We start from the raw sequence: 25,805 nt of genomic DNA on the forward strand, positions 1-25,805 counted from the left end.
CTTAAATTCTATTCCAATACTGAAAATATATTTATAAATGAATAAATATCTATATATAAATTATATTAATTAATTATTTATTATGCGTTTATACATAAATACATATTTATTCATTTATAAATATATTTTCAATATATTTGGAAAGTCTGTCATCCATACATGTTTAGGTAAATTCGTAATATCTGTCTAATTAGAATTGAAATAACCTTAACCTGATATTTTCTTCCATATTTGATACCTGAGGACATATTTTTATTTAATTTTTTTTTTATAAATTCTTGGAGATCTGAATGTAGAACTATGTCAGATTTTGCCACTGATTTCCTCTTTTGCTGTACTCTCTCTCACTATGTCTCTGTCTTTGTCTCTGTCAGCCTGTTGCCTTTAGATCTTCAGTTATCATATGCCGCTTGCCTCTTCCTGCTGCTGCTGTTGTTGTTGTTGTAGTTGTTGCTGTGTAACAGCTCAATTGGCGATGGGCAGACGGCGAAAGGGGAGGTGGGGGAGAGCAGATAGCAGCAGGAGCGCCAAACAAAGCGAGCGACGCTGACTGCGACGCTGGCAGCGAACGTTGACAGCAGCAGCGCAGTTGCCGCTAGCGCTGGCGCTGGCGCTGTCGCTGGCCAAGGGAGCAGAGCCGCTGAGTCCAAAGATGTTTTCATCCCCCTTTTTCTTAGTCCACGTCCACTCGCAGCACACACACACGCATGAGTGTGAGTAGTGCGAGCTAGAGGCAAGCAGCAACTACCCCGCGTGCGTGTGTGTGTATGTGTGTACGTTCACACACGTTTTTTTTTTGTTTTTTCTCTGTGCGTTTTCTCGTGTGTCCCGCACACGGACCGAGGGCAAACGCAGTCCGCAGCACACACTCACTCACACTCACACTCACATTCACACAGAGACGAATGCAGTCACCGTGCTGTCGACGCCGACGTCGACCGCACAGCCTCAGAGACTGAGAGACAGGGGCAGGACCGTCGACGACCGTCACAGGAAGACTTTCGATTGTCAGTCCACGTGAAGCCTCTGTGGGGTCAACAACACACGCGCTCAGCCCGTACAGACCAGAGGACGCGCTCAAGATCCTGTTAGGCTAAACGACGAAAAACTACGTAAAAACGCATTCGACGATATCGAAACACAAGCCGCATCAACTTAACCGTTACACGTGCGAGAATTTTGAATACGTTCCGAAGTCGAGATTCGTCTCGTTTGCTCGTGCTTTTTTTTTTTTTTTTGTTGGCTCCGCACACAGCGCAGGACACCTGGATTACCTACGATCGTGTGTGTGTGCAACGCGGTGCCTTGATAAGAACTCCATCAAAATATATATCAATATTAATATATATCGGTGTATACAGATACTTCTGTGTGATGTGCCAAAAACTGAAACACTGACCAAACAATATTCAAATCTTTTTAAATGACAAAGTGAAGTTCCCACAAGCTGAACAAACTAAAACACCCAACTCTACAAAATGTACAACAAAATGCTGTCGATCAGTGAGGATCATGGATTCCGTTCGCTGAGCCGTAAGTGTACCAAAATCATTTCGGAGCAATGCTAGCCCAACAGCACGGCTGTGAGTGAGTGGGTGGGTGGGGGGCGTGGCAGTGTGTGTGTGTGCTTGCTTATCAAGAGGCAATGTTGCGCGTAATAAGTCGCGCTGAGATAGACGATCTTTCAAGATAGTTTGCAGCATTTCCAAGAATTCTTCACCTTTCCGGTTGTTCGGCTCTTCTTGTTGTCTCTTTAATCATTCGCCGTCCTCCACATGGGAGACGCAGCGACAGCAACGCAAGAATCGTGTGCCTTCTTTTTTTCACGTTCTTTTTTTTTCATTTTGTACTTTTGATAAGCGCCTGTTACCGAGCAGAGCAACAACAACAGCAACAGCAACAGCAACAAGAACGCCCGCACCCACACAATCTGAGATACATTTATGTGTACCCAGGTCTTATATGGCATAGACCCAACCTATCTGCTATACACGCATATACATGTATATGTATATATGAATACATACATATAGACATTCTTATATAGATCGCGCCTATTTACATATGGCATGTCCGTTGTTGTCGTTGACTTTTCGGGTGAATATAAAGCAAACGCGTCCCACCACAGAATGCAAACACAAATACAAATACAAATATTTTAGCGACCTGGAAAAATTAAAAGTAAAACCTCCACATTACAACATTGTCGCAGGCGTGCAACAACAACAGCAACAACAACAATAACAACCTCTTATCACTGACAATAGCTACGCTTCATGCCACTAGGCAAACAGCGGGCCAAGTCTTTTGGACTTGGCCGCTCTGGCTGAAGCCTTCGCATGGCACTGCCACGCCCCCCGCAAGCTCACGCCCGCAGGGCAAGCCCAGCAATTCGGCTGATAGCGCTTGCAGCCGTTGGACAATCGCCACTTGTTATCAATAATATTATCGATCGGCAGTTATCGCGGTCAAGACATAGTAATGTCTATGTTGACTTGGCTAAGAAATCATGGCTCAAATCACTCTACTGTATTGCAGTTGCTTCGCTTGTTTGCCTCTTCGATACATTTATCGATAATTTTATGCTTGTGCCTGCTGATTTGAAATGTAACTGAAACTCGTATGGCTTGACTGGCGCGACGCTGTGCTCATTTCCTTCGTACTTATCAGCAGCGCTTGCCATGGCCACATAGTATATATGCCCCCGATATATGCATATATCTAAGCAGATGTACATGTGTGTGTGCGTGTGTGTGTGTAGTCCAACAGTCCTCGTAGGTTGTGTGTGTCCAGCTTTTGGCTTGGCACACACATTGCTCAGTTTATTGTTGTTGTGTCGAGGCATATAGAGCACGCTATATACATACACACACACAGTGGATGTATGTGTGTGCGTGTGTTTGAATATGTGACCACATTTAATGCTCGCTTCCAGGCCGCCTATATTTGCATATGGCTCATTCACTCAACCTCAACCTGGCGGACTGTTTGTTTGTCCAGATACACACACACACACACACACACACCATGGCATGGGGTTATGTTAGCGGCAGCGTGGGGATGTGAGGATGGGGAGGGAATGGGCACGAAGTCGGGCAGCAAGCACATGCGGGTGTTATCAGCATTCAGCGTTTGGCTTTTGGCTAACCGCCGCTGCGCCACCCTCGCATGCAAGCCAGTGTGTCGAAGCTCCCTCGCTGCCCTTGGACTATGCCATGGGCACCTGGCCACCAGCAGCAGCAGCAGCAGCACGCCCCTCCTGGGGCAGCAGGAGGCGGAGGAGGAGGGGGGCGAGCACCAGGTAACAACAACGCAGGCAAATAAAACCAAATTTGTATGCTAAAACACTTTGCGATGAAGGCGATGGCAACGCCGAGGCGACGCGTCGCTGGCCGCCAGCTAGCTGATAAGGCACCCACACACACACATACACACACACGCACACACACACCGACACATAGAGGCAATTGCATGTGTGTTTGTTGTAGTTTCAGCTGCTCCAGAAATGAAATGAAAGAAACACCTTTAGCCGCTGCCAGCCGCCAGCCGCCTGCCTGTTGGTTATCCACGTAATTTGTTTAAACAAATTAAGGCATTGCCCCCTGCCCCTGCCCCCGCCCCTGCCTGCTGCCTGCCGCCGTGCCTTCACATTGCATGAGTTTTCAGCTGCCTGACGTCGCTTTGTCACTGTCAAGCTGTGTGTGTGTGTGAGTGTGTCCACTACACACACATACGCCCCCACAAAGGTGTGTGTGTGTGTGTGTTATCGCAATAGCAACGAAAAATTTCGAATTTGTTTAACCTTTTTTTCTTATGTCTGTCCCGCTTCGTTGTCAGTGTTTTTTTTTTTGTTCGTTAACTTTTTAAATGAGCTCAAGAAGCAGCCCCGTTGGCCAAAACCCAACAACAACAACAACAACAACAGCAGAAACAATAACAATAATAATAAGAAACAAAAAACAATACAATAAGACGACAACAAACAAAATGTGGCTCAGCATTTTTAAATATTTACACAGCATTTCTTTTCAACAACAACAACAGCAGCAACAATAACTTGTTTTTTAGTACATAATTTATTTGTCTATAGACAACGACTCGACAAATGGAGCACTCGGTGTCATAATAAGCTCTGCTTCTTCTTGCATTTCTTCTAACCATTCATAAACGAAATGAAAACTTTGAAGCGAAAACTTCCAGGGAAAACAATGAAGAAAATTCAGAAAAATAAATATATAAATATAAGTATATAACAAATAGCTAGAGAAAAGAGTTCCTAAGCTTCCTTTTTGATATACTTTCAAATGTCCAAAATGTTTATTTCTTGAAGCTCCAGTGAGTTCTGATTCTTAGGAACATTAAAACTAAGAGAAAGTTGGGAAGTGTCAGAAAATATATTGCAAAAAAAATATATTACAAAGTTTTATTTTTAAATATCCATCTATCTATTTAGCCATTTAAATACTTTGTTTAATTCTTAGTCGTAAACAGCTATAGCATAGCTAAATTTTATTTATTTTATTTTTTTTTAATTTTATGTGCTTAAATAATATATTTGTTGGACCAAATATATATACATACACTTATATTTATTCTATGACTCTGAGTCTAGGAATATATAAAATTGACTTTAAACAGCATTTTCATTTCATATTTCCTTCGAGCAAAACTTCAGAGTGGTAATCTCTGGCAAGCGTTTATTTATTCGTTAGCTCTCTTGAGCACTTCCTTTCGACTTCCTTATCAAATATAGTTGAATTACATTAGATTCCTGCCAGTCCTGCTTCACAGCGCATATTACTTTAAAGAGCTTTAAGCTTTCGTTGCAAACTCTGCATGGGTATATAGCTCTGAGTCTGCATGTGTGTGTGTGTGTGTGTGAGCTCATGTGCTGCAGCATTCGCGCTGACCTTCCGCTGGGCGCACATCAAAGCTGCTGCAGTTGCTTCACATTCGGTTGGCTATTTTCTTTTTCGTTTTTTTCCCCATCCCACCCCATTGCTTTTCTTCCACGTAACAATTTTCCGCTATTTTTCAGTCGCCATTTTTCATTTGGTCCGCGCCTGTTAGTGCTCATGTATGTGTCCGTGTGTGTGTGTGTGTGCGTGGGCACCTAAAAACAGTCGTCCGTGTGGCGCTCGCCTGGTTTTTATGGCCAGCCTGGTTTCCAGCTAAACGGCGACGCGCAGCCAGCCTCGACTGGCCCATAACCTTTTTGGCCATAAAGCGCGTCCTTTGCTCCACATGTGTGTGGGTGTATGGGTGGGGGGCATAAATTAGCACAATCAACGTATTGTTTTCTGCCTGTGCCACGCCTACAACAAAAGCAGCAGCAGCAGCAGCCGCGGCTACGGCGGGGTTAGCAGAAGCAGCAGGAGAAGGAGGAGGAGGAGGAAGGAGAGGCTGGAGGCTGGCAGCATATGGGAGGTGGTTGGCACAGTGGGGTTGGGCTCGATTGGTGGGGCAGTTGCCGCAGCGTGCAGTCAATAACATGAAAATGTTATAAATAACAAAAATAGGAAGAATGAGTGCGAGTGAGCGAGAGAGAGAGATAGATGTATCTGTATCTTTGACTGTGTATCTGTAGTTGAGTCCTGCTTGAGTTTCATATTTGTGCCTGCCTGATAATTTGCGCAAAAGTCCTATTAATATGTTAATTCTTAATTGTGCTTCTTGCCACACACACACACACGGACACACACGCACACCCACTTAGGCGCATATTAATAGCCGCAGGATAGTTTTATTTGTTTCTTTTGCCAGCAGCTCGTAAATAAATCTTAAGCTGCGCGGTTTACAAATCGACGCACTTCAATTTATTTATTGTCTCTGCCTGTGTGTGTGTGTGTGTGTGTGTGGGAGTGTGTGCGTGTGTGTGTGCATAGAGGGCTGGGGGCGCAGCTGAATTAATTACACATATGCGATGACATCACAGACATTTTTGTGCGAAAAATTCAAGAGATTTTCGAGACTGTTTTTGGCTGTCAGCACAGCTGGTCAAGTGAGAGGAGGCGGCGGTGGGGGGAAGGGGGTGGTGTTTGATTGGAAGGGGGTGCTGAGCGCATTCGTTCTGGCTGCTTAAATTGCTGTTGTTGGCTGCGCTTTTGTTAGTGCCAGTGTGTGTGTGTGTGTGTGTGTGAGTATGGTGAACCCTTTTTAGGTCGTGTCCTTTTTGCCCTTTTGTGCAGATAATTCAATTTATGATCTGACTTTATGAAATATTCGCCAAATACACGTGAGCTCACTCTCACTCTCACTCACACACACTCTCTCTCTCTCCCACACACACACACACACAACAAGAGTTGGAACTACCTTCTGTTGACACTTGTCAGGCGACTGTCAGCGTCTGTCTGACATTTGACAGTTGCTGGCACTTTGAACACCCTTTCGATACACCTTTTTGGCCAGCAGCTGCTGTCGCAGTCTGCTGCTGCTTCTGCTGTTGCTGCAACCCTAGCCCCCCCTCCCCTTGCGCTCGCTCCTAATATTGCAGCAGACTTTTTGGAGCTGTCAATAAGTTTTGTATATTATTTATATTTACCTAGTTTTTGCCAGACGCGCGCGTTAATCTCTCGCCACACACACACACACACTCGCTCGCATCTAATCTAATCGCTTAGTCAAATAGTTACGCCCCCCTCCTCGACTCTGTTACCCCTGTCCGATGCACGCACACAGAGAGAAACTCAAGCACTCCCTCTCTCTCTCTCTCTCTCTCTATGCCAGTCTCGAGTGAACGCGAGGCAACGCCTACAACATGAAAGCAGGTAACAAGTCAGTTTTACCTGCCCGCTGGCTGTCCACTGGCCAATCGCACAGCAGCAGCAGCAGCAGCAACAGCAGCTAACAACTACCAACAACAACAACAACTGACAGAAACAACAACAACAACCACACATGTTTAATTCATGGAGTCAGACAGGCGGCTAATTGCGTCCTGCGTCGATTTCACGCCAATGATCGCCAATCAATAAATAAAATACCCAACAGCAACGGCAACAACAACAACGACAACAACAACAGCAACAGCAACAAAAAATGGGTATAAAAAGCGAATGTCAATAGGGCAACGAGGGGAAGCGAAAGCATATTCTTTTTTTCCTCTATATATGTTTTTTATTGTAGTTATTATTGAAACAGAAACCAAAAGCGAAAAGTCAGCAACGGCCAGCGGGCAGCGGGCAGAGGGCCAAGGTCCGCCCAAGCAATCACAAAATTACCCAAAAAAAAAGGAATATATATATAAACATATAATAATAATATGAGCTAAATAAAAGCATGTGTGTGTGTGTGTGTGTGTGTGTGAGGACCTTGTTGTCACCCTGTCGCAGGACAATCAATTGATAAAAAAAATAGCAAACGAGCGGGCGGCAGCTGTGGGCGGGGGTGGACACACACGCAACAGAGAGACGGACAAAGGACGTGGCAAAAAAAATAGTAAAAGAAAAAGTTGAGCAACGCTTCGGGGCGCATTAGACGATATGTGTGTGTGTGCGTATGTGTGTGTATGGGCAACCGCAAATTGTTCAAACTGCCCAAACAACAACAGCAACAAACTTGACAAGTGGCAAACGACAGCGCGTCAATAAATATTTTTTGTTTTTCCTTTTTTTTGCCATAAATGTTGCGACAGCTAATTGACAAAGTCAGGCAGCTCGAGCAGGAGGCGGCGAGGCTGGAGTTGCTGTGAGGTGGGAGTAGGCTAGACTGTAATCCTGCAGCCGAGCAGCGGCTGTGCGTAATAAAAGATGAGCAATTAGCTTAAGGGCGCCGCCAAATGTGAAGCCCAAAGGGAGCGAGAGAAAAGCGCAGAAATTAATCAATAAATAAATAGAACTAATTTATAGGTGAATAGGATATAGGGCAATGCGAAAAAGTCTTTAAAATGAATGTATATTTAATCAAAAAACAATACAACATATGATTATAAATAAAACATTAATAAGAAATAAATAAATAAATAAAAAATATATTATTGACATATTAATAATAAAAAATATAATTCATATAGTAAACTAAGACTAAATATTAAATAAAAAAATATATATATAAATATATAATAAAAACAAAAAAAAATCTCTTGAACAAAAGAAACAAACATTTCTCATGGATTTCATTTTATGCTCTGCATTTCATCTCAGCTCAGTCGCAGCTTCGGCTTGATCGGCTCTGAATTGGGTCAATTCGGTTTCGGGTCTCGGGATTGACCAAATGTGAGGAAAACTTTGTCGATTTGACAACATTTCAATCAAGTTTTCTTTTTGCATAGACAAACCCTTGTTGGTCGCACATGCCTGACGGCTAATCTGCAGCTAGAGCTTCTCCTGCCTCTCAGCGACTCCTGCTCCATCCCCTTCTGTGTGTGTGTTTGGTTGGTGCGTAAAGTTCTTGGTCAATCAAAATTCATCGATAAATTACCAAAAGTTGCCTAGCCCCGAGGGCAGGCATAGCCATAGCTATCCCTGCCCCTGCCCCTGCCCCTGCCCCTGCCACTGCTGCGGTCTCTGCTGCTGCGGCTGCTTCTTCTTCTTCTTCTTCTGTGGCACAAACAATTGGCAGCAATTTCGGCGAGTTCATTGCGACTCGAATTAATTGCAGGCGCCTCACAACATTTTTCGGCATTTCGCTGGAATTTATGTGCACACATATCCACACACACATGCAAATAGTGCCGAGCAGGGGAGGAGGAGGAGGAGGTGTGGGCATAGATTACATTCGATTGAGTGTGGTTTGCGCTGGGGTGAACTTACCATTTGTCGCTTTATTTGGGAGCGCGCAAATACATAAATTAGCAGTGCAAGCGAATCGATTCGCGTAATACTAGCCGACGTCCCGACCCCGGCCCCGCCCCCACCGCTCCCGTTTCGAGCCCGGCTACTGCAGCAGCAGCACGCCCTCTTATCAGCGCCCAGAGCAGTGTCCGTATGTAAATAAGTGAGTAGCGGCAGGAGCAGGGGGCACGACGAGGAGGAGCAGGAGGGCTGTCATAGCATTTGGCATTTGGTCATGGGTGCTGCCAGCGTAAAAACCCAGCCAAATTGCCAGGCGTAAATTGTTGTTGCAAATCAATTGTGACACATCTAGCTAAGTGTGTGTGTGTGTATGTGTGTGTGATGGTGTGTGTGAATGTCAATTGCCAATTTGCAATTAATATTCGCTGTGCTTAATGCATAGAAACTCTGATTAGCGAAACTTATCGATAAGTGGCTGTAAATCGATACGTACCTCTATCGATATTGATTTTCGTACGCTCTACTCCACGATTCCACATGGCGGTCTGCCTGTAGAGACTCTGCCCTAAATGGGAGACAATTATTCATGGCAATCGAACGGGAGTCGCTGCCATAAAAGCGGAAAAAGCGAGGTGGAAGTAAAAGTAAATTAGGCAACGGGCGCCCAACCACCCGGCGGGGAGCTCATGTGGTTAGCTCGGCGGCGCATTAAGCCAGAATTGATGGCCATAAAAGCGAGAAACGTTGCCCAAATTTATGAACTGCAAGTGCAAAAGTGTCGCACAGCTAGCAGCGGGTGGTGCGGGGTGGGTCAGCACCACAAGCGAATGACGTTGACTAAGCCGAAGAGACGAAAGCAAAAATGTAACCAATTCGTTTGCCCATTGCAGATTCCGACTCGACAGAGAACGATGCGGTCGCCGCGCAGGACATCCTCACGTGCGGCGCATGCCAGAAGACCTTCGCGCTGTCGGACATTGTCCGCTTCATACAGCACAAGGTGATGCAGTGCAACAAGGAGAACTACGGCCAGTGCACCACACAGGCGCCCAGCATGGATCGCGATGCCGACGAGGGCCGCCCACTGAGCCTGGTCAATCGCCGTCCATCGATATCGGCGCCAATCACAGGCCGCAAGTCGGCTCCGGTTGGTGTGGCACCACCCACCGCAACCGCAGCCGCTGCTGCGGCCACAGCTGCTGCTGCTGCGGCGGCGGCGGCTGCGGCCGTTGCGAGCAGCGCAGCGAGCGGCTCGCGCATCCACACACCACCGCCCAGTCCGGCGGATCTGCTGGCGGACGGAGCAAGCAGCACGCCCAAGCGCCTCGTGGATGGTAAGTACCCCAGAGCAGCTCAACGGCTCATGGACTAACCCTTCCATGTCCTCGACAGAGAACGACAATACAACGCCCAAGGCGGACAGCGAGGCTCTGCCTCTGCCGCCGCACAGTCCGCAGTCCGGCGAGCAGGACGTGCACATCGGACGCGCTGCCATCGAGGACTGCGCGCTGCTCGACGACAAGCCGAAGGTCAAGCAGGAGCCCCTCGCCGACGATGAGCTGCCGCAAGAGGAGCAGCCGCTCGACGAGGAGCAGCAGCAGGAGCAGGAACAGCAGCAGGAGCGGGAGCGAGAGCTGGAGCAGCCAGCGGGCGACGACTGCCAGCAGCCGCTGGCCAAGCGCCCCAAAATGGAGCTCGTCGATGCCGAGGCCAACACGGTGCACACAGGTGAGCAGCGGGCCCACATTTTGTGGCATGCATGTCATATGCGCATATTTGCGTAATCAAAATTAAAAGCCAGAAAGCCACCACCCCCTGCCCCCCTGAACCCTGAACCCAACCGCCAAGCCATGCTTTAGTGACCAGCGCCAAAAAAAATAAATTAAAATTAAAATCAAGATCAAACGAGGCGGCAAAAATGTGCACTAAAAATGTGTTTGAAGTGCGTGTGTGTGTGCCAAAGGATGTGCATTCGCGGCTGTCCATAAGTCCTTCCTGATCGGGCCGCGGGGCTGCTGAGCGCGCGATAAGCTGCAGCTGCATTAACACAACAAAGCCCCCTTCGCCCACGGCCCTGCCCCTGCCCCTGCCCCTGCCACTGCCCCTCCCATTCCCACATTCAGCATCTCTCAGGACCTTTCTGACCAATTGCGCTGTAAAACGCTTTGTCCTGCGACACAGAGGGAAAAAGTAGAAAAAAGCAGCTGAGAGAATGTCGAAGGACATGCAGTAAAAAAAAACAAATGAGAACGTGGGCGACATCAAAGCGCAAAACGGCTGATAAAGCTGAAGTGCAGCAGGACCAAAAAGGACACTCGGACAACAGGCGAGTGAGAGAGAGAGAGAGACAGAGCGAGGGGCAGCTTCGATTGTCACGCGGCTGCTGCTGCCCTTTGACTTTGACATTTTTCAATGCAAATGCTGCGAACGATGAAGCTGATGAAAAGCCAAAGCCCAGCGCCAAAAGACAGCAATAAAAACAATACCAAGGACTAAGGCCATAAGAGAGAGAGAGAGAGAGAGAGGGAGAGGCAGTGGAGTTATGGACAGGTCAAAGAGCGAAGAGGAAAGAGGCAAGGAGAAACGGATAAGCCCAACAGGACAGTGAACAAAGCAGCAGAAAGCAGAAGCTGTCAGCAGCCACAGAAGTCGAGCTGCCCTCGAGGGTAATTTAAAGAGGCAAAGGAATGCGCGAGAGATAGACAGAGAGAGGGAGAAAGAGAGGGTAAAAAAACCACTTGAGTGGACAAAGCACACAGGACACTCGAGTGCGAATGTGAATAGAAATGGGAACGGGAATGCGAATGCGAACTGGATTTGACACACGCACAAAGGCGAAGAATGCCAAGAAATTGCTAAAGGGGTTGAGGCAAGGCCAAGGGTCAGAAGTCGGGAGGCACGTTGACCATTGAGGCGGTCAGCTCGGTGCTGGCTTGACCAACGGAAGGCGCGACACGTGCCGAGCGGGGTGAGCGGAGTCAAAGGTGAGACGCGACAAGCCACGCGACATCAATCGACAGGCGTCGTTCGAGTTCGACTTGATTGAGTGAGTGAATGGATGAGTGAGTGCACAGTGAGTGCAGCAGGTATGAGTGAAGTTATTCAGTTGCACTTGGGAATGTCTCTCTGATGCACACTCATGAATACTTAGCACTCGAATGCATTCCAGTACTGGAATTGAGTGTTATTTGATACAAATATTTAGTTGTTGATCATTTATCACTCAAATGTACTCATGATCCTCATCAATTAAAATTGAAAGGGCTTTCCACATCTCTGGCCTTGAATCTCATATTTATATTCTGTTTTCAACGAATACATTCATGAATACTCGTGAATACACTGATGAATAAAATCTTAAAATCCAAAAAAACATGTCAGGTTTTTTATTTAGACGCTCAGCTACAATTTACTCGTGAATACTAATGAATATATTCATGAATATTCTCATGATTCGAGTTCGTTCATTAATCATTTATTTGCTGACCTGCACTTATGTTCGTTGTCAACGATGCGCTGGTGAGTGCACTCATGAATACACTCACATGTTAGTTAGACCTGAACTTGCCTAAGCCATCAGCGCGCTGACACTTGATGCGTGTCATTCGCATTTGAATGCCGTGTGCGAGTACACACTCATATATTGTCGCAATTTAACCCTTGAACTTTGCGCTTTTGACACGGGCAACAGCAACAACAGCAGCAACAACAACAGCAACAGCAACAAAAGTCAACAGCAACAAAGTTGTTTGACTCCTGACAATGCAAAACTGTCAGCACATCAACGCAGTGGCCGCAGATACGGATACAGATACAGATACAGATACCAGTTACAGATACAGATACAGATACAGATGCAGATGTATCTGTAGCTGTCACGTTAATTACGCATTGTTTGACTTTTTTCATGATTCGTATTTTTCTGCTGGCATTCAAGAGTTGTTGCTGCTGCTGCTGCTGCTGCTGTCCTCGCATCCAATTGTTGTCCATTTGGTAATTATAAATATGAAGCGACTGCTGCCATAGCTACCACACACGAGTACACTCTCACACACACACATACACACACACAAGCAGAGAGCTCGCTGTGAAAAACTGTCAACAAAATGGGGGGAAAATTTAAATATTTGTTGCGCAGCGCGCGAATGTCACGGAAAATTTTTTTACACGCTTTTTACGCTGTTCGCCTGTCAGCACACATGTATGTGTATTTGTGTACATGTGTGCGTGCGTGTGTGTGTGTGTGTCATGTTAATTATCAATTTGCTGGCAAAGTTTCAAATGCACAGCGTGTCGCGACCGCAGCAACAATGAAAAACCATCAGCGTGGGTTGAGAGTGGGTTGAGTTCTACCTTCATTTTCATTTTCATTTTTTTTTCTACTTTTTTCGGGGGGGTTGGGGGCACACAGGTCGCACAGGTCAGCCAAAAGGACAACAGTGCTTGAACCCATTTTATCAATACACAGCCTCAGCCACTTTACCCCTTCTACATACATACCCCTCCCTCATCCTCTCTCTCTCTCTCTCTCTATCTATCCAGTCAGGCAGTCCGTTTTTCGCATTCACCGCACTCGCATTCAATTATTGACTCATGCTGGCACTAAGCCAGGCATTAGTGTCGCCCCCTTTTTTAAATATGCATGTATAAAATAAAACTGCCACGCCTCCGGCCGCCTCGGTGTCGAGCCACCTGCTTACCATCTCAATATCGAAATCAATGGCTAATGCGCTCGGCTCATGCAATTCCACGTCCACCCACAAAAGGATTACGCGCGCGCCTTTCTTTGTGCCACAACAACGAGAGCACAGCAAAAAAGAAGAAGACAAGAAAAGGATATACAGCGAAAGGCTTAGGCAAAGGTCGAGCCATGCAAATCGCCGCAGGAACCCGCAGGACACTCGACGGCTGCGTTGGCAACATGCGGCAAAAAGCTGCAACAATTATCCCATTACTGTGCAACCCTTTTTTTCAAGTGTGTGCGTGCGTGTGTGTGTGTGTGTGTGTGTGTGTGTGTGTGTGTGTGTGTGTGTGTGTGTGTGTGTGTGTGTGTGTGTGGCTGCCCACCCGCTGACCTCTCGTCCTTTGCCTGGCATCGCTCATACGTGACGTTGTCCTGGCGCACTTCCTGGCTCCACTTTGCAGCAGGCGGTCAATTTGCCATTTCCTGGCTCGAGACGAGCCGAGACGGGACGCGACTTGGCTTTTCTTTGTTTTGCTCGCTTCCGTCTGAGCTGCTTTGAATGCAGTCACTCGGGTCACTTGAGAGGGAGCTGAAGCTGGAGCCGGAGCTGGCGTTGGTCTCCCAACTCCCGCAGGACAATGCCAGCGGGCGAGCAGCAGCAACAGCAGCAGCGCTCAACGAGCTGCCAAAATCAGAGCGTGCCAGGCGCAGGGCAAACAACAGACAAACAGACAGACAGACAGACAGACAGAGGGACAGAGATACAGACATTTAGACAGGCAGGCAGCAGTTGCGTCTGCCAGGGCATAAAGGATGCGCGCTTGGCGCGTGCGCAACGCGCGTCTCTCTAAATGCCTATCAAAAATTAAAAAATAAATAAATAAATAAAAAGTAGGAGCAGTTGGCAAATGCCGCACGTTTTTCGACAACTTTTGCCTCGTTTTTTATGACAATCATGATGTGCCCGAATGATAATGATCATGAGATCCCGAACAACAACAGCAACAACAACAGCTGCCCCTTGTGCAACCCCTAACCCCTAAGGAGCAGCAACCCTTTATTTGAGAAACGAATTATGTGTATCTGTCAGATTCATTTGCATTTCCTGCGGCCCGCATCAGGCCAGGATTTCGGGCACAAGAGATCCGCCTGCCCTCCGTCCGCCCTCCCTCGCCGGCAACCCGTTGATCGGCATTGTCCTTGCGTCGGGGTCGTGGCCAAATCATGTTCAGCACGCTCTCACCTTTGACAGGAAGTTAAATATAACAGGGTATAAAAAGCAGAAAGAAAAAAAAGAAAACGAAAATGAAAACGAGAAGCTGCAGCCGCGCGGAACGTCATAAAAACAACGAAAAACTAAACAAAAGAAAAAGCAAAAGTGTAGTTACCTCATCTCTCTCCCCGTCTCGCTCTTCGCCCTATCTCTCTCGCTCAGCTGATGAGCTCAACCTTTATGGACTCGTGCGCGACATGCGTTTTCCTCCTCCAGCTCCTCGCTCAGTTTCATTTTCATTTCCATTTTCATTTTCAATATTTTTTAAAGCGTCATTTAAATGCAAAGTGCGTTGCACAGTTTTCCACAGTTTTCCACAGTTGCTGCTTCTGCTTCTGCTTCGTCCTCGCACCCGAGGGGTAGTTGGCTTCTAATAGAGGCGCATTAACACCTTGTTGCCCGCATGGCCAGCGTCTGCGGTGACATGTGTTGACCTGTGCAGCAGCAGCTTCCATCGATTAGCCCCGTGCCGAGTCCGTGCCTCCTTGCCTACGTGCTGATACCCTAACCCTGGCAGGGCTACAAAGGCCTCAAGCTTGGCCTGGAGCTGTTCGATATATGTATATAGATACATATATAGATATAGAGGCAGCTTCGGGCTTACTTAATCATCTACTCACTCCAGCTAGCTCTTAGCTATATGGAACTTGGGAATTATTCTCTATAACCTATTCGTCCACTCTTTCTTTCTCTCTCTCCCTCTCATCTCAATCTGATTCTTCATTCTTCAACATAGATCTTTCAATCTCTCTGCTCTTTCGTTTCCTTTGCTTTAGCGTATTTGCAATTCGTTTTCTTGCTTTGCTTTGGCTCTCTTCGCATCGCATCTTTTTACTACTATTATTATTATTATGATTTTTGCTGTCTTCGGTTTATTTTTTTATATTCTTGGCGTAGCAAATTTTCACATTTTCACATTTTTCATTTTGAAAATCGCATCTGTTGCGTCCTCCTTCGCCTCCGCCCGCCCAATTGAACCCTCGTCGATAGTTATGGCCACATGTGTGTGTGTGTGTGAGTGTGTGGATGTGTGTGCTTGTAATTTCCGCCGCAGGACATGTGGCTCCTTTCGGGTGGTTTTGGTGGTTTCTGATTTTCAGTGGCGTTTTACGGCTTACAGTTTTCGGTTTCCGTGGCAAATTAACAAACGTCGCGACAAACCGCACGGCAAATCGCATAAAAAAAATGAAAAAGAAGCAGAAACTATTACGATACATGACATGTGTAGGTGTGTGTGTGTGTGTGGGTGTGTTTGGCAATATCCTGCTGTAAGGGACAGCACCTGCAGCTGTTGCTGCTGCTGATGTTGCTGCCGTGCGCGCCCATTTGTATGCTAAGCACGCCAGCAACACGCGCCCCTCTCTCTCTTTCTCTCACTGTATGTGTGTGTGTGTGCGTATTGCACACAAAATCAATAAATAAATAAATTCGCCGCCGAAACTTTGCAGCAGCAAATATCTGCAACATATCCGCCCTGCCCCCCGTCCACTCACGCCCTCTGCTGGCATTTATTAATAATTAATAAGGCAAATTGCTGGCAGCCTCATTTCCTGCCAGTTCACATATTTGACAGACAACATAACTAAACTACCTTTCTCTTTCCCTCTCCCCCTCTCTCTGTGTGTGTGTAGAGCCCAGCAACTATACGTGTTCGAGATGCAAGACCCGCTACACCTCCGCCTGGCGCCTCATCCAGCACGTGCAGCACTCGCACGGCGTCAAGATCTACGTGGAGGCAGGCTTGACTGTGGCCACGCCCGCCGCCCTCAATGCAGCCGCATCGGCGGCCGCGAACGCCAGCCTCAGCCCCGACCGCAGCCTCAGCCCCTCATCGGCCGCAGCAGCAGCGGCGGCGGCGGCAGCAGCAGCAGCAGCAACCGTTGGCATGCCGCTGCCCTTGCACGCGCTGATGGCGCAGGCCGTCGCCTCGCAGTCGCAGTCGGCGTCACAGTCGGCGTCAGCATCGCCGGCCCCGAAGCGCAGCAGCAGCAACAGCAGCGCAACGGCAATTGTTGGTGGTGCCGGCTCGGCCAACACCAGCAGCAGCAGCACTGCGAGCAGCGGCAACTCACCGACACAGCAGCTGTTGCAGCAGCGCGTACAGCAGCAGCAGCAGCATCAGCAGCAACAGCAACAACAGCAGCAGCAACAGCAGCAGCAGCAGCAACAACAGCAACAGCAGCAACAGAACATGGCCTCGGCAATGGCAGCGGGCATGCGCCATCATCCGCTCCTGGCGCCGCCCGAGGCGATGCACGCGAATCCCTTCCAGCTGCTCCGCATGCCGCTGCCCCCGGCGCTGGCCCAGGGCAATGTAGTTCCTAGCGTGGCGCCCCTCTTCGGCCGCCCCACGCCCGCCGACCACTACCGCATGGAGCAGCTGGTCAGCGAGCAGTTCCGCCATCACGGCTTCAATCTGGCTGCCGCCGCCGCCGCCGCCCAGGCCCAGTTCAATGCCACCACCCAGCAGCAGCAGCAACAGCAGCCGTTGCCAGGAGTTGCCGTCAATGTTCCTAGCGGCGTCGAGCCACGGCCGCCCTCGAGCAACAGCAGTCAACGCGGCTCAGTGCCGCCCGCTTCGCTGCCACCACCTTCGCTCAGCTCTCAGCAGCAACAGCAGCAGCAGCAGCAACAGCAGCAGCAACAGCAGCATCAGCAGCAACAGCAACAGCAGCAACAACAGCAGCAGCAGCAACTGCAACAGCAGCAACAGCAACAGCAGCAACCCATTGCCGCCGCTGTGAGTCCAGCGGGCGGCGCTTTGCAACTGGAACCGCAGCAGATGGATTTTTACTCGCAGCGATTGCGTCAGCTTGCGGGCACAACAAGCCCTGGAGCTGGCAACATTGTTAACTCGAGCTCGCCGAGTCCTAGACAGAAGCAATCGCCGCGCTTTGCGAGCCCCTCGCCCAGCTCCGCAGCCAGCTCTGTGCAGCTGACGGCGACCCCGCGGCCCCACTCCCTGACGCCGCCCGAGAAGAGCGCCGAGAATGGCGGCGGACAGCTCGGACAGCTGCCGGGCACGCCGCGGAGCACGGCCAGCACGCCGCCCAGCAAGCCCTTGGAGGGCGAGCGCAGCGAGGCGGAGCTGGAGGCGAGCTGCTACGCATGCGGCTACTGCGACAAGAAGTTCCGCTTCGAGAACAATCTGATCATCCACCAGCGGACGCACACCGGCGAGAAGCCGTACAAGTGCACCGCCTGCGACTTCGAGTGCTCCCACATCCAGAAGCTGATGAAGCACATGCGCGTCCATCGCAGCCCCGCCGAGGGCCAAGACGGCAGCAGCAGCAACGGCGGCGACAACAACCAGGATGGGCATGACGGGGGCAGCAACGCCGACTCCTTGGAGACGAACGAGGCGGACAACGACGAGGATCCGAATCCAGAGGACTCCGACGAAGAGCTCAACGACGAGGACGTCGATGCGGATGCGGATGCGGAAGAGGACGACGAGGACGAGCTGGACGATTGCGAGGACGTTGACTACGAGGCCGAGGATCTCAGCGTCAACAATCGCATCGACGGCAAGAGCCAGAGCCCAAAGACGACCAGCTCCGGCGCCACCTCGCTGGTGGGCGAGCTCATGGACAAGTTCGGCCTGTCCAACATCGCCCAGTACTCGGAGGCCTACAAGCAGGCGCTGCAGGAGTCGGGCCGCAAGGAGGCGGCTGCTGTGGCCGCAGCTGCTGCCGCCGCCGCTGCCGTCGACAACAACAACCGCGGCTCCTCCGTGGCAGGCGGCGCCTCGAACGCAGCAGGCGCTGCTGGCGACAAGCTGAACGGGCTGCCGGTTGCCGCGCTGCGGCTGCGCGACGAGTTCGCCAAGAACTGCAACATGTTCCAGCCGCAGCCGCAGGACGGGCCCGCCCAGGTGCCGCTGTTCAATCCGTTCCCCAATCCCTTCGAGCTGTCCAAGCGCATGAAAATGGACGGCGGCGACTGGTGGGGCATGTCGGCGCTGCACCGCAACGAGGCGCTGTTCGAGAACCTGAAGCTGAAGCCGCTCGGGCTGGGCGGCGCCAACTCGCTGCTGCAGGGACCCCTGCTGAAGAAGGAGTCGCGCCAAAGGAACGACACCTGCGAGTTCTGCGGCAAGGTGTTCAAGAACTGCTCCAACCTGACCGTGCACCGGCGCAGCCACACCGGCGAGAAGCCGTACAAGTGCGAGCTGTGCTCCTACGCCTGCGCCCAGAGCTCCAAGCTCACCCGCCACATGAAGACGCACGGCCGCACCGGCAAGGACGTCTATCGCTGTCGCTTCTGCGACATGCCCTTCAGCGTGCCCTCCACCCTCGAGAAGCACATGCGGAAGTGCGTCGTCAACCAGGGCAAGGCGGCGGCCGCTGCGGCCAACGCGGCCAATGCCGTCGCCGCTGCCCAGGCAGCCGCTGCCGCTCAGCAGTTGCAGGCGGCTGCCCAGGCCCAACAGCAGCAGCAGCAGCAGCAACAACAGCAGCAGCAGCAACAGCAACAGCAGCAGCAACAGTTGCCCACACAGTCGTCGCCCTGCCCCATGGGCGTGGCTGTGGGCTTTCCGCCGCAATTCGGACACAATCTGTCGCTGGCGGGCAGCGTGAGCGGCGACAACGACTCCAACGCTTCCTCCAGCCTGCCGGCGCACTCCATCTCGCTGAAGGAGGAGGCATGACTTTTTAGCAGCTGGAGCAGCAGCAACCACAACCACAACCACCCGCCGCCCACGTTGCATGGCCCGCTGGCTGCACATGTGCTGCAGCCGCATCCACACGCACTGTTGCCGCCCGGCCAGCAACACCACCACCTCCAGCAGCAGCAGCAGCAGCAGCCGCAGCAGGTGCAGCAACACCACCATCATCCGTTGGCCAGCAGCCGCAGCCGCCTCATGTCGCGCATCTTCTAAAGATGTTGCACCTCGCCCCCGAGTCCCGCCCCGCCCCGCCTCCGCGTTCGCCCCTTGTACATATGAAGTGAAGCACAGTTGTCGTACGGTTATGATACAGCCCCCCTCCCCAGCTACGGCCCAACCCTCTCGCCCCCTGCAACTGCAACTTTCTAAAAGATTGCGCCAGCAGTTGTTGTTGCCCCATGCAAGCATTCGGCTGCTCCTTGAAGGCGACTTACAACACGACCAGAGGCATTTAATACCAAAGCAATAACCGTTATGTAATATAATTTTAAACAAAAAACTCAAATTTTTTTTTCAACATTTTTTTTTTTATTACGTTTTATATACAATATGTGTGTGTCTGCTAAAGAAGTACTATACTACATATGCCTAAACATAGAAATATATATGTATATATGCATGCATATATGAATATATGTATTTACGATTAATTTTCACAATTTTTTTTCCAAGATTTTTTTTAAATATTTTTAAAATACTTAATTTATGCGAAACATATATTTAAATATATACATATATATCTAACAAATTAAGAATATATGCGGCAGGACAACTGCGTCTGACACATTTTCCAGTGTATTTATAGCAATTAAGTAAAACAAAAAACAAAAAATTAAAAAAAAAACATCAAACAAAAAATTTGTATAAAAGCAAAACCCACAAAAAATACTAAAAATACTACTACTGAGGGAAAAACACTAAAAGTAAATCCAAAAAATGAAAAAAAAGACACGACAAAATACATAATTACTATATACTATATATAGTGAACTTATATATAAACCTTTTTTTGTGTGTGTTTTAAGATCGCGTATTTGTTAAACATCGATGTACATTTTAGTAAATCTAGGCACTAAAGAGCAACACTTGTATAAAAGAATTCTTATTAACTATAATTATTACGATATAACGATATAAGAGCATATGCATATACATATATATTAACAGATGTATATATATATATATGCATATCATTTTTTTTTATATTATTTCGAGACATTTTTTGCATAGAGAATAATTCTATTATTAATTGTAATTAAAACAAAAAAAAAAAAAAAAAAAACAAAAAAAATACGGAAAGTAATCAAATTTTTTACATACATAAATAAATCTATAAATGTAAACACAATTTTTTTTTGTAAACAATTAGCTTAAGTATCGAGGAAGAAGCAGAAGGAAAAAACACAAATTCGTGAAAAGGCAAAGGCAAAAGATTTAGCTGCAGTTGAGCATTAGAAAAGGACAGAAAGAGCACGTAAAAAAAGTGTGAAAAATTAATTAAATTTGTACGTAAAACTTCAAGCGAAAAGCAATTAACAATTATAGAAAAAACAAAAACAAAAAACATCAACAACAAACAACTAGATTTAGAAGACTGAGGAACTAACGTATGTATTTGTTTTCTTCCCTGAGATAAAGAAAGAGATAGAGAGAGAGAGAGAGAGAATGAGAGCGAAAGAGAAGGTAACAAGTAATACGAGAGATGAACCAATTTTTTTTTGCATAAATGTTTTTGCTGTTGATTTTCGTTATTTGATTGAAAGTAAAAAAAAAAAAAAAAACACTTTTAAATATATATAAAAACAACTCACATTTTGATTAATATTTAATAATTGTTTTTAGTACAAATTTATTTGGCGAGCGAAAAATTCAAATCGAAAAAGAATTAAATTGGTTACAACTTATTTTCTTTTCCCTTTTGGTTTTTCAGCTTTCTTTGTTTTTTGTTTTGTTTTGGATTTCAATTTACCAAAAAAAAAAAAAAGTAAAAGAATACTTAAAGTAAAAATTGCTTCTACTGTTGCCGCACACACACACACGCACCCCTAAAGCAAACACCCCTCTCAACCACTCCCCCTGCGGCAACACTACAAGCAATTTTTCCCACTATGAAGTTTATCGTGCATAATTTATTAGAGAGAGATAGGAAAAGAGCGAGCGAAGGAGAAGAGAATGTTTTAGTTTTTCGCTTTTGTGAAATTCTTCAAATCAATTGTGTTTCAGACAAGACAAGACAAGACACGACAAGACATATACATTATCTATATACCTATACATATAGTTCATATAGAAAATCAAGAAAAATTGAATAAACATGCAAATATTATACAAATCATAAATACTTATGTTTTATTTTCAACTCTATAAGAAAAACAATTTCGTTTTTATTTTCTTTTTTTTTAACAGCAACAAACACAAAGTTCTTGAGTTCGAAATCGAAGTCGAAAACGAACGAAATCCAAAATTCAAAGCCCAACAAGCTAAACACTATCATACAAGATTAGAAAATTTAATTATAGCTATAAAGAAAAAAACTTTACACTAAACAAAAACAAAAAACAAAAAAGGAAACCATGCACAAATACAAAAATACTTAAATCGCAGCAAAAATAAAAAGCGAGCGAAATGTGCAACTAAAAAATTTATAAGTAAAATTTCGAAAACAAAAACCAAATATTTTTCAAGTGTGTGTAATTTTTTGAACATAAACAATAATAAATACAAAGCGTAAATTAATAATTAAAATAGTTGTCTGTGTTACAAAATACAAATATAAAAAAAAACATAAAAACAAAACAAAATACATACAAATTAAAGAAAAAATGTAAAAGAAACAAACGCATTTTTAATTTTCGATCGCGTGCCATAAACTTTATAGCAACGCACAAAAGTAGGCAACACCGAGGGTCAACAGAAATGATCGTGAAGTAAAAAGCATTGCATACTTTGCAGCGCGCACGACAAATCCGCTAGAGGTCGCTAGCTGAACGCACGAAATGCAAATAGCTCGCACGCACACGCACACACTCATGCTAGGCAGCAGCACACAGCACACACACATGCAAGCATGCATGCATGCCAGTCAACTCACACGTATGCTCATATGTGTGGGCGAGCGAGAGAGAGCGTGTGTCCAAACATTGCTGCTCGCTGTGCTGCCCAATGGGCCCCCATTGGCCGTTGGGCATATAAAGCGTCCGTAGCCGGACCCCAATTCCGCCGGCCCGCCAGTCCGCCAGCCCAAACTCGACCAGCAGTGACCAATCCAACATAACTGGCCGCCCAATCGGCGGGGCGGAAACTTCTTCAATTGGAATTGGCATTGGAATCCAACGACTGCGACACGCTCGCAGCACACATGTGGCCGGCGCATGTGTGGGCCAGCCACAGCCACAGCCACAGCCACAGCCGCAGTCAGAGCCAAAGCCAACGCAGCCCAAATTGTAGCCAAAGCCGATGCCCACGCTGACAGCGCTGTCGACGTCGCGCCGCTGCCCGGTCTGGCACTGCCAACCCCCTGGCCGAGGTTGCGAATGACTTGTGGCCGGCTCGAACTTGTGCGTCAGACATGTTCGCTCTGCTCGGACTCGGACTCGGACTCGGACTCGGACTCGCTGTCGCTGTCGCTCTCGGTCTCGGATTCTGCCTCGGCCTCGGCGAGTTGCGCCAAATTGTTATTGTTATATTTGTTTACTTCAGAAATTTAATAATCCTTGGACACACTCTGGCGATTCAATTGCATTTATGAGTGGACTAAAACTTTGACTTTGCTGAACTTAACACCTATGTATGTATATGTGCACTAGAAGCGAGTATTTATATCTCATATGTAAGTATTTACTTTATTTATTAATTTGTTTATGTTATTTTGTAGTCCCTTTAAGCCTTCGCCTATTGGTGTTGTGCTCCGGTCGGTAGCTACTCGGTTTGGGTGCGCTAAAACCCATCCACGTACCTTAAGGAGTGCAGCACTGAATTGCAAGCGTACCAGCTGGAATTGTTAGAAATAAATGCATAAATGAAATCCAAATTCCAAATAATTCACTTACTTTTTGAGCCACTTGAACTTGAGTTTCTATGCCTTCCCTTCTTATGTATAAAATAAATGTTTGTTTTATGTCTGATACAATACATCGTATCTTAATTTGATTCCCTAAAGCGAAAATTACATATTATTATTATTGTAAATATTGTTTTGATAATAATTATTGTTAATATTATTTTATTTTTATTATTATTATGAAGATTATAATATTATTTATATATTTATTTTTATATTTATTATGACTAGAGCACATTACATATGTACATTAGGGGGATTTTTTAGTCGAGTGACGAGCTGATTGACGGTGCATAAAGCATATTTACCTACCTCAATTTAATAATCATGCTTGAAATATGTTAAGCATAATATATGTAATATAGCTTAATAATAATGAAAGATTAAAGTGAATAAAGAGGAGAAGAAAACAGAAATGTGCAACAACAAAAAACCTACGTAAAACTCTGGGAGCTATTCCCGGAAAATTATTCTTTACCCCTTCTTCATCTTAATCAAAAATCGATATTTTTGTGGAAGCCATAGATCGATATACTGCATAGGATACTTATACAGACTTTGTATTGTCAACGTTACGTAAATGCCAGTATATCCCCATGTGAAATTCGCCTACAAACAATTTAATTATATAATAGAAAAGAATAAAAACAATGTCAATTGAACAAAACAAATTAAGTGAATTACTTTCAGAGGTAAAAAGTTGATTTCAAACTCTTTTCTAGAGAAATCCATTGGCAAACCAATCAAAGAAAGATAGATGCTCTAGCTAATTGCTCTTAGCTTGTATCCAAGCTGAAAACTAAAATGGAGGACCAATACTGCCGTGGAGCCCGGTGAGCAACCAATGGATTGGTCTTGGAGAAATCTGGGATGCGAGACAGTTCGTGCAGAGCGAACAATTCAAGTGTGTGTGCCTGATACTCGTATATCACGGGTAGCCTACACCCAATGTGTGTGTGTGCCAGTGTGTGTGTGAGTGTGTGTGTGTGGCCATAAGGGTGAAACTTTTACTGCTTGCTTACAGAGATTCTTTTCTGATGATAAATTAATTTATTATGTTCGAATTGAAGCACTCGCAGCCAGAACGAGAAACCGGAGTCAGAGCCGGAGCCAGAGCCGGAGCCAAGGAAGGAGATGCAGACGTAGGCCGAGACGTAGACAGAGACCGAGAGCGAGCCAATGCTGTTAATGTGAGCGGATGTAACAGCCATTGCCAGGCCAGGACTAAAGTTATGTAAATGAATATAGATATATATGTATACGCACACACACACTCACACACTCACTCACACATACGTATGTACGTGTGAACTGCCTCAACTTTGCGAGCAGAAACAAATGCGGGCTTCAAGCGTGAGTCTGTGTCTGTGTGAGTGTGTGTGTGTGTTTCAACCCTATCGCAAGTGTGTAAGCAATTACAGCAACAGCAACAGCAACAACTACAGAAATAATGAACAACACCATCTGACCACTTGAATAATTTGGAAAAGTGGCGGGTGGCCCGAGAGACCGAGAGACCGAGAGCCGGGTGATGTTTTAATTGAAAGCATCGCCAGCATGGCGGACCAAATGTGACAAGGACAGCGGCCACCCCACATGCCCAATACCCTCTCAGCCCCTTGCCTAACCCCCGCAGCCAGTTAACCAAATATGGCGGCGCGCGTCCAGGGAAAATGCGTTGATTACCGAAGGCACAGAGCGCGAATTCCCAAAGTGTGCACAGCTCGCATCGACACGAATCGCGCGTGAGTTGGGGCAGAGCTCCAAGGGATTCGGGCGCTGGCCACTGCCAGAGAGGCGCGCCGACTGGCCATGCACAGAAACTTACTGCAAGAGCAAATAGAAAATGGCCAAAAACGGATTCAAACTTTGAATCGGATTTTGTCTTGGCCATTGCCAGGGAAGAAGCAGAACTCTGCACACACACACACACACCCATGCATATGAGGGGGGTGCGGGGGGTGGCATGGGTGGAGTGCAGTGGTTTGGGCAGCCCGGAAAGCAAAGAAAGTCAAAGAACAAATGTCTACGGCTCCGCGCCGACTGCGCCAGCATCCAGCAAGGACACACAAAACATTTGTAAAGGCAAAAAGTGGACAAAGTGAGAGTTGAAGAGGCAGCCGAATACCCTGCAAATTGTCTCCAACAAATAGCCAGTCCAACTTGTAATCTATTGCAAAGACATAAAACTTATAACATATCATCAGCTATGTTCTCTAATCAACTAAAAATGTATATTGGAAATGCAGGTAATATACCCTGTAAACAGGTTATGAATGGGAGTGAGTGCTTTCATCATACATATATCATAAATACTGCCTATATACTAGATTTTGATAAGCAGAGTCGATATATTCGAAGTGTTCGACTATAAAAGACACTCT

The 25,805-nt window shown here is 46.9% G+C and overlaps 1 protein-coding gene across 1 annotated transcript; it reads left to right on the forward strand.

Moving 5' to 3' along the window:
• The first annotated feature begins 352 nt into the window (after window positions 1-352).
• On the forward strand, window positions 353-21,354 carry Cph (BCL11 transcription factor chronophage). Its single transcript, XM_089265086.1, has 4 exons — window positions 353-1,533; window positions 9,626-10,069; window positions 10,128-10,463; window positions 16,324-21,354. Exons 1-4 carry the CDS (start codon window positions 1,479-1,481, stop codon window positions 19,341-19,343), a joined length of 3,855 nt encoding a protein of 1,284 aa, XP_089121212.1. The 5' UTR covers window positions 353-1,478; the 3' UTR covers window positions 19,344-21,354.
• The last annotated feature ends 4,451 nt before the right edge of the window (window positions 21,355-25,805 follow it).

The sequence above is a fragment of the Drosophila navojoa genome, chromosome X (genome assembly GCF_054131105.1).
Source record: "Drosophila navojoa isolate 15081-1374.11 chromosome X, UAZ_NAV_1.0, whole genome shotgun sequence".
Taxonomy (NCBI): Eukaryota; Metazoa; Arthropoda; class Insecta; order Diptera; family Drosophilidae; genus Drosophila; species Drosophila navojoa.

Excerpts from the sequence above, each read along its gene's own strand:
- Cph (XM_089265086.1), top strand. The coding sequence starts at position 1,479 with ATGTACAACAAAATGCTGTCGATCAGTGAGGATCATGGATTCCGTTCG. Across the intron at positions 1,534-9,625 it reads TGGATTCCGTTCGCTGAGCC|ATTCCGACTCGACAGAGAAC; the intron begins GTAAGTGTACCA and ends TGCCCATTGCAG. Across the intron at positions 10,464-16,323 it reads GGCCAACACGGTGCACACAG|AGCCCAGCAACTATACGTGT; the intron begins GTGAGCAGCGGG and ends GTGTGTGTGTAG.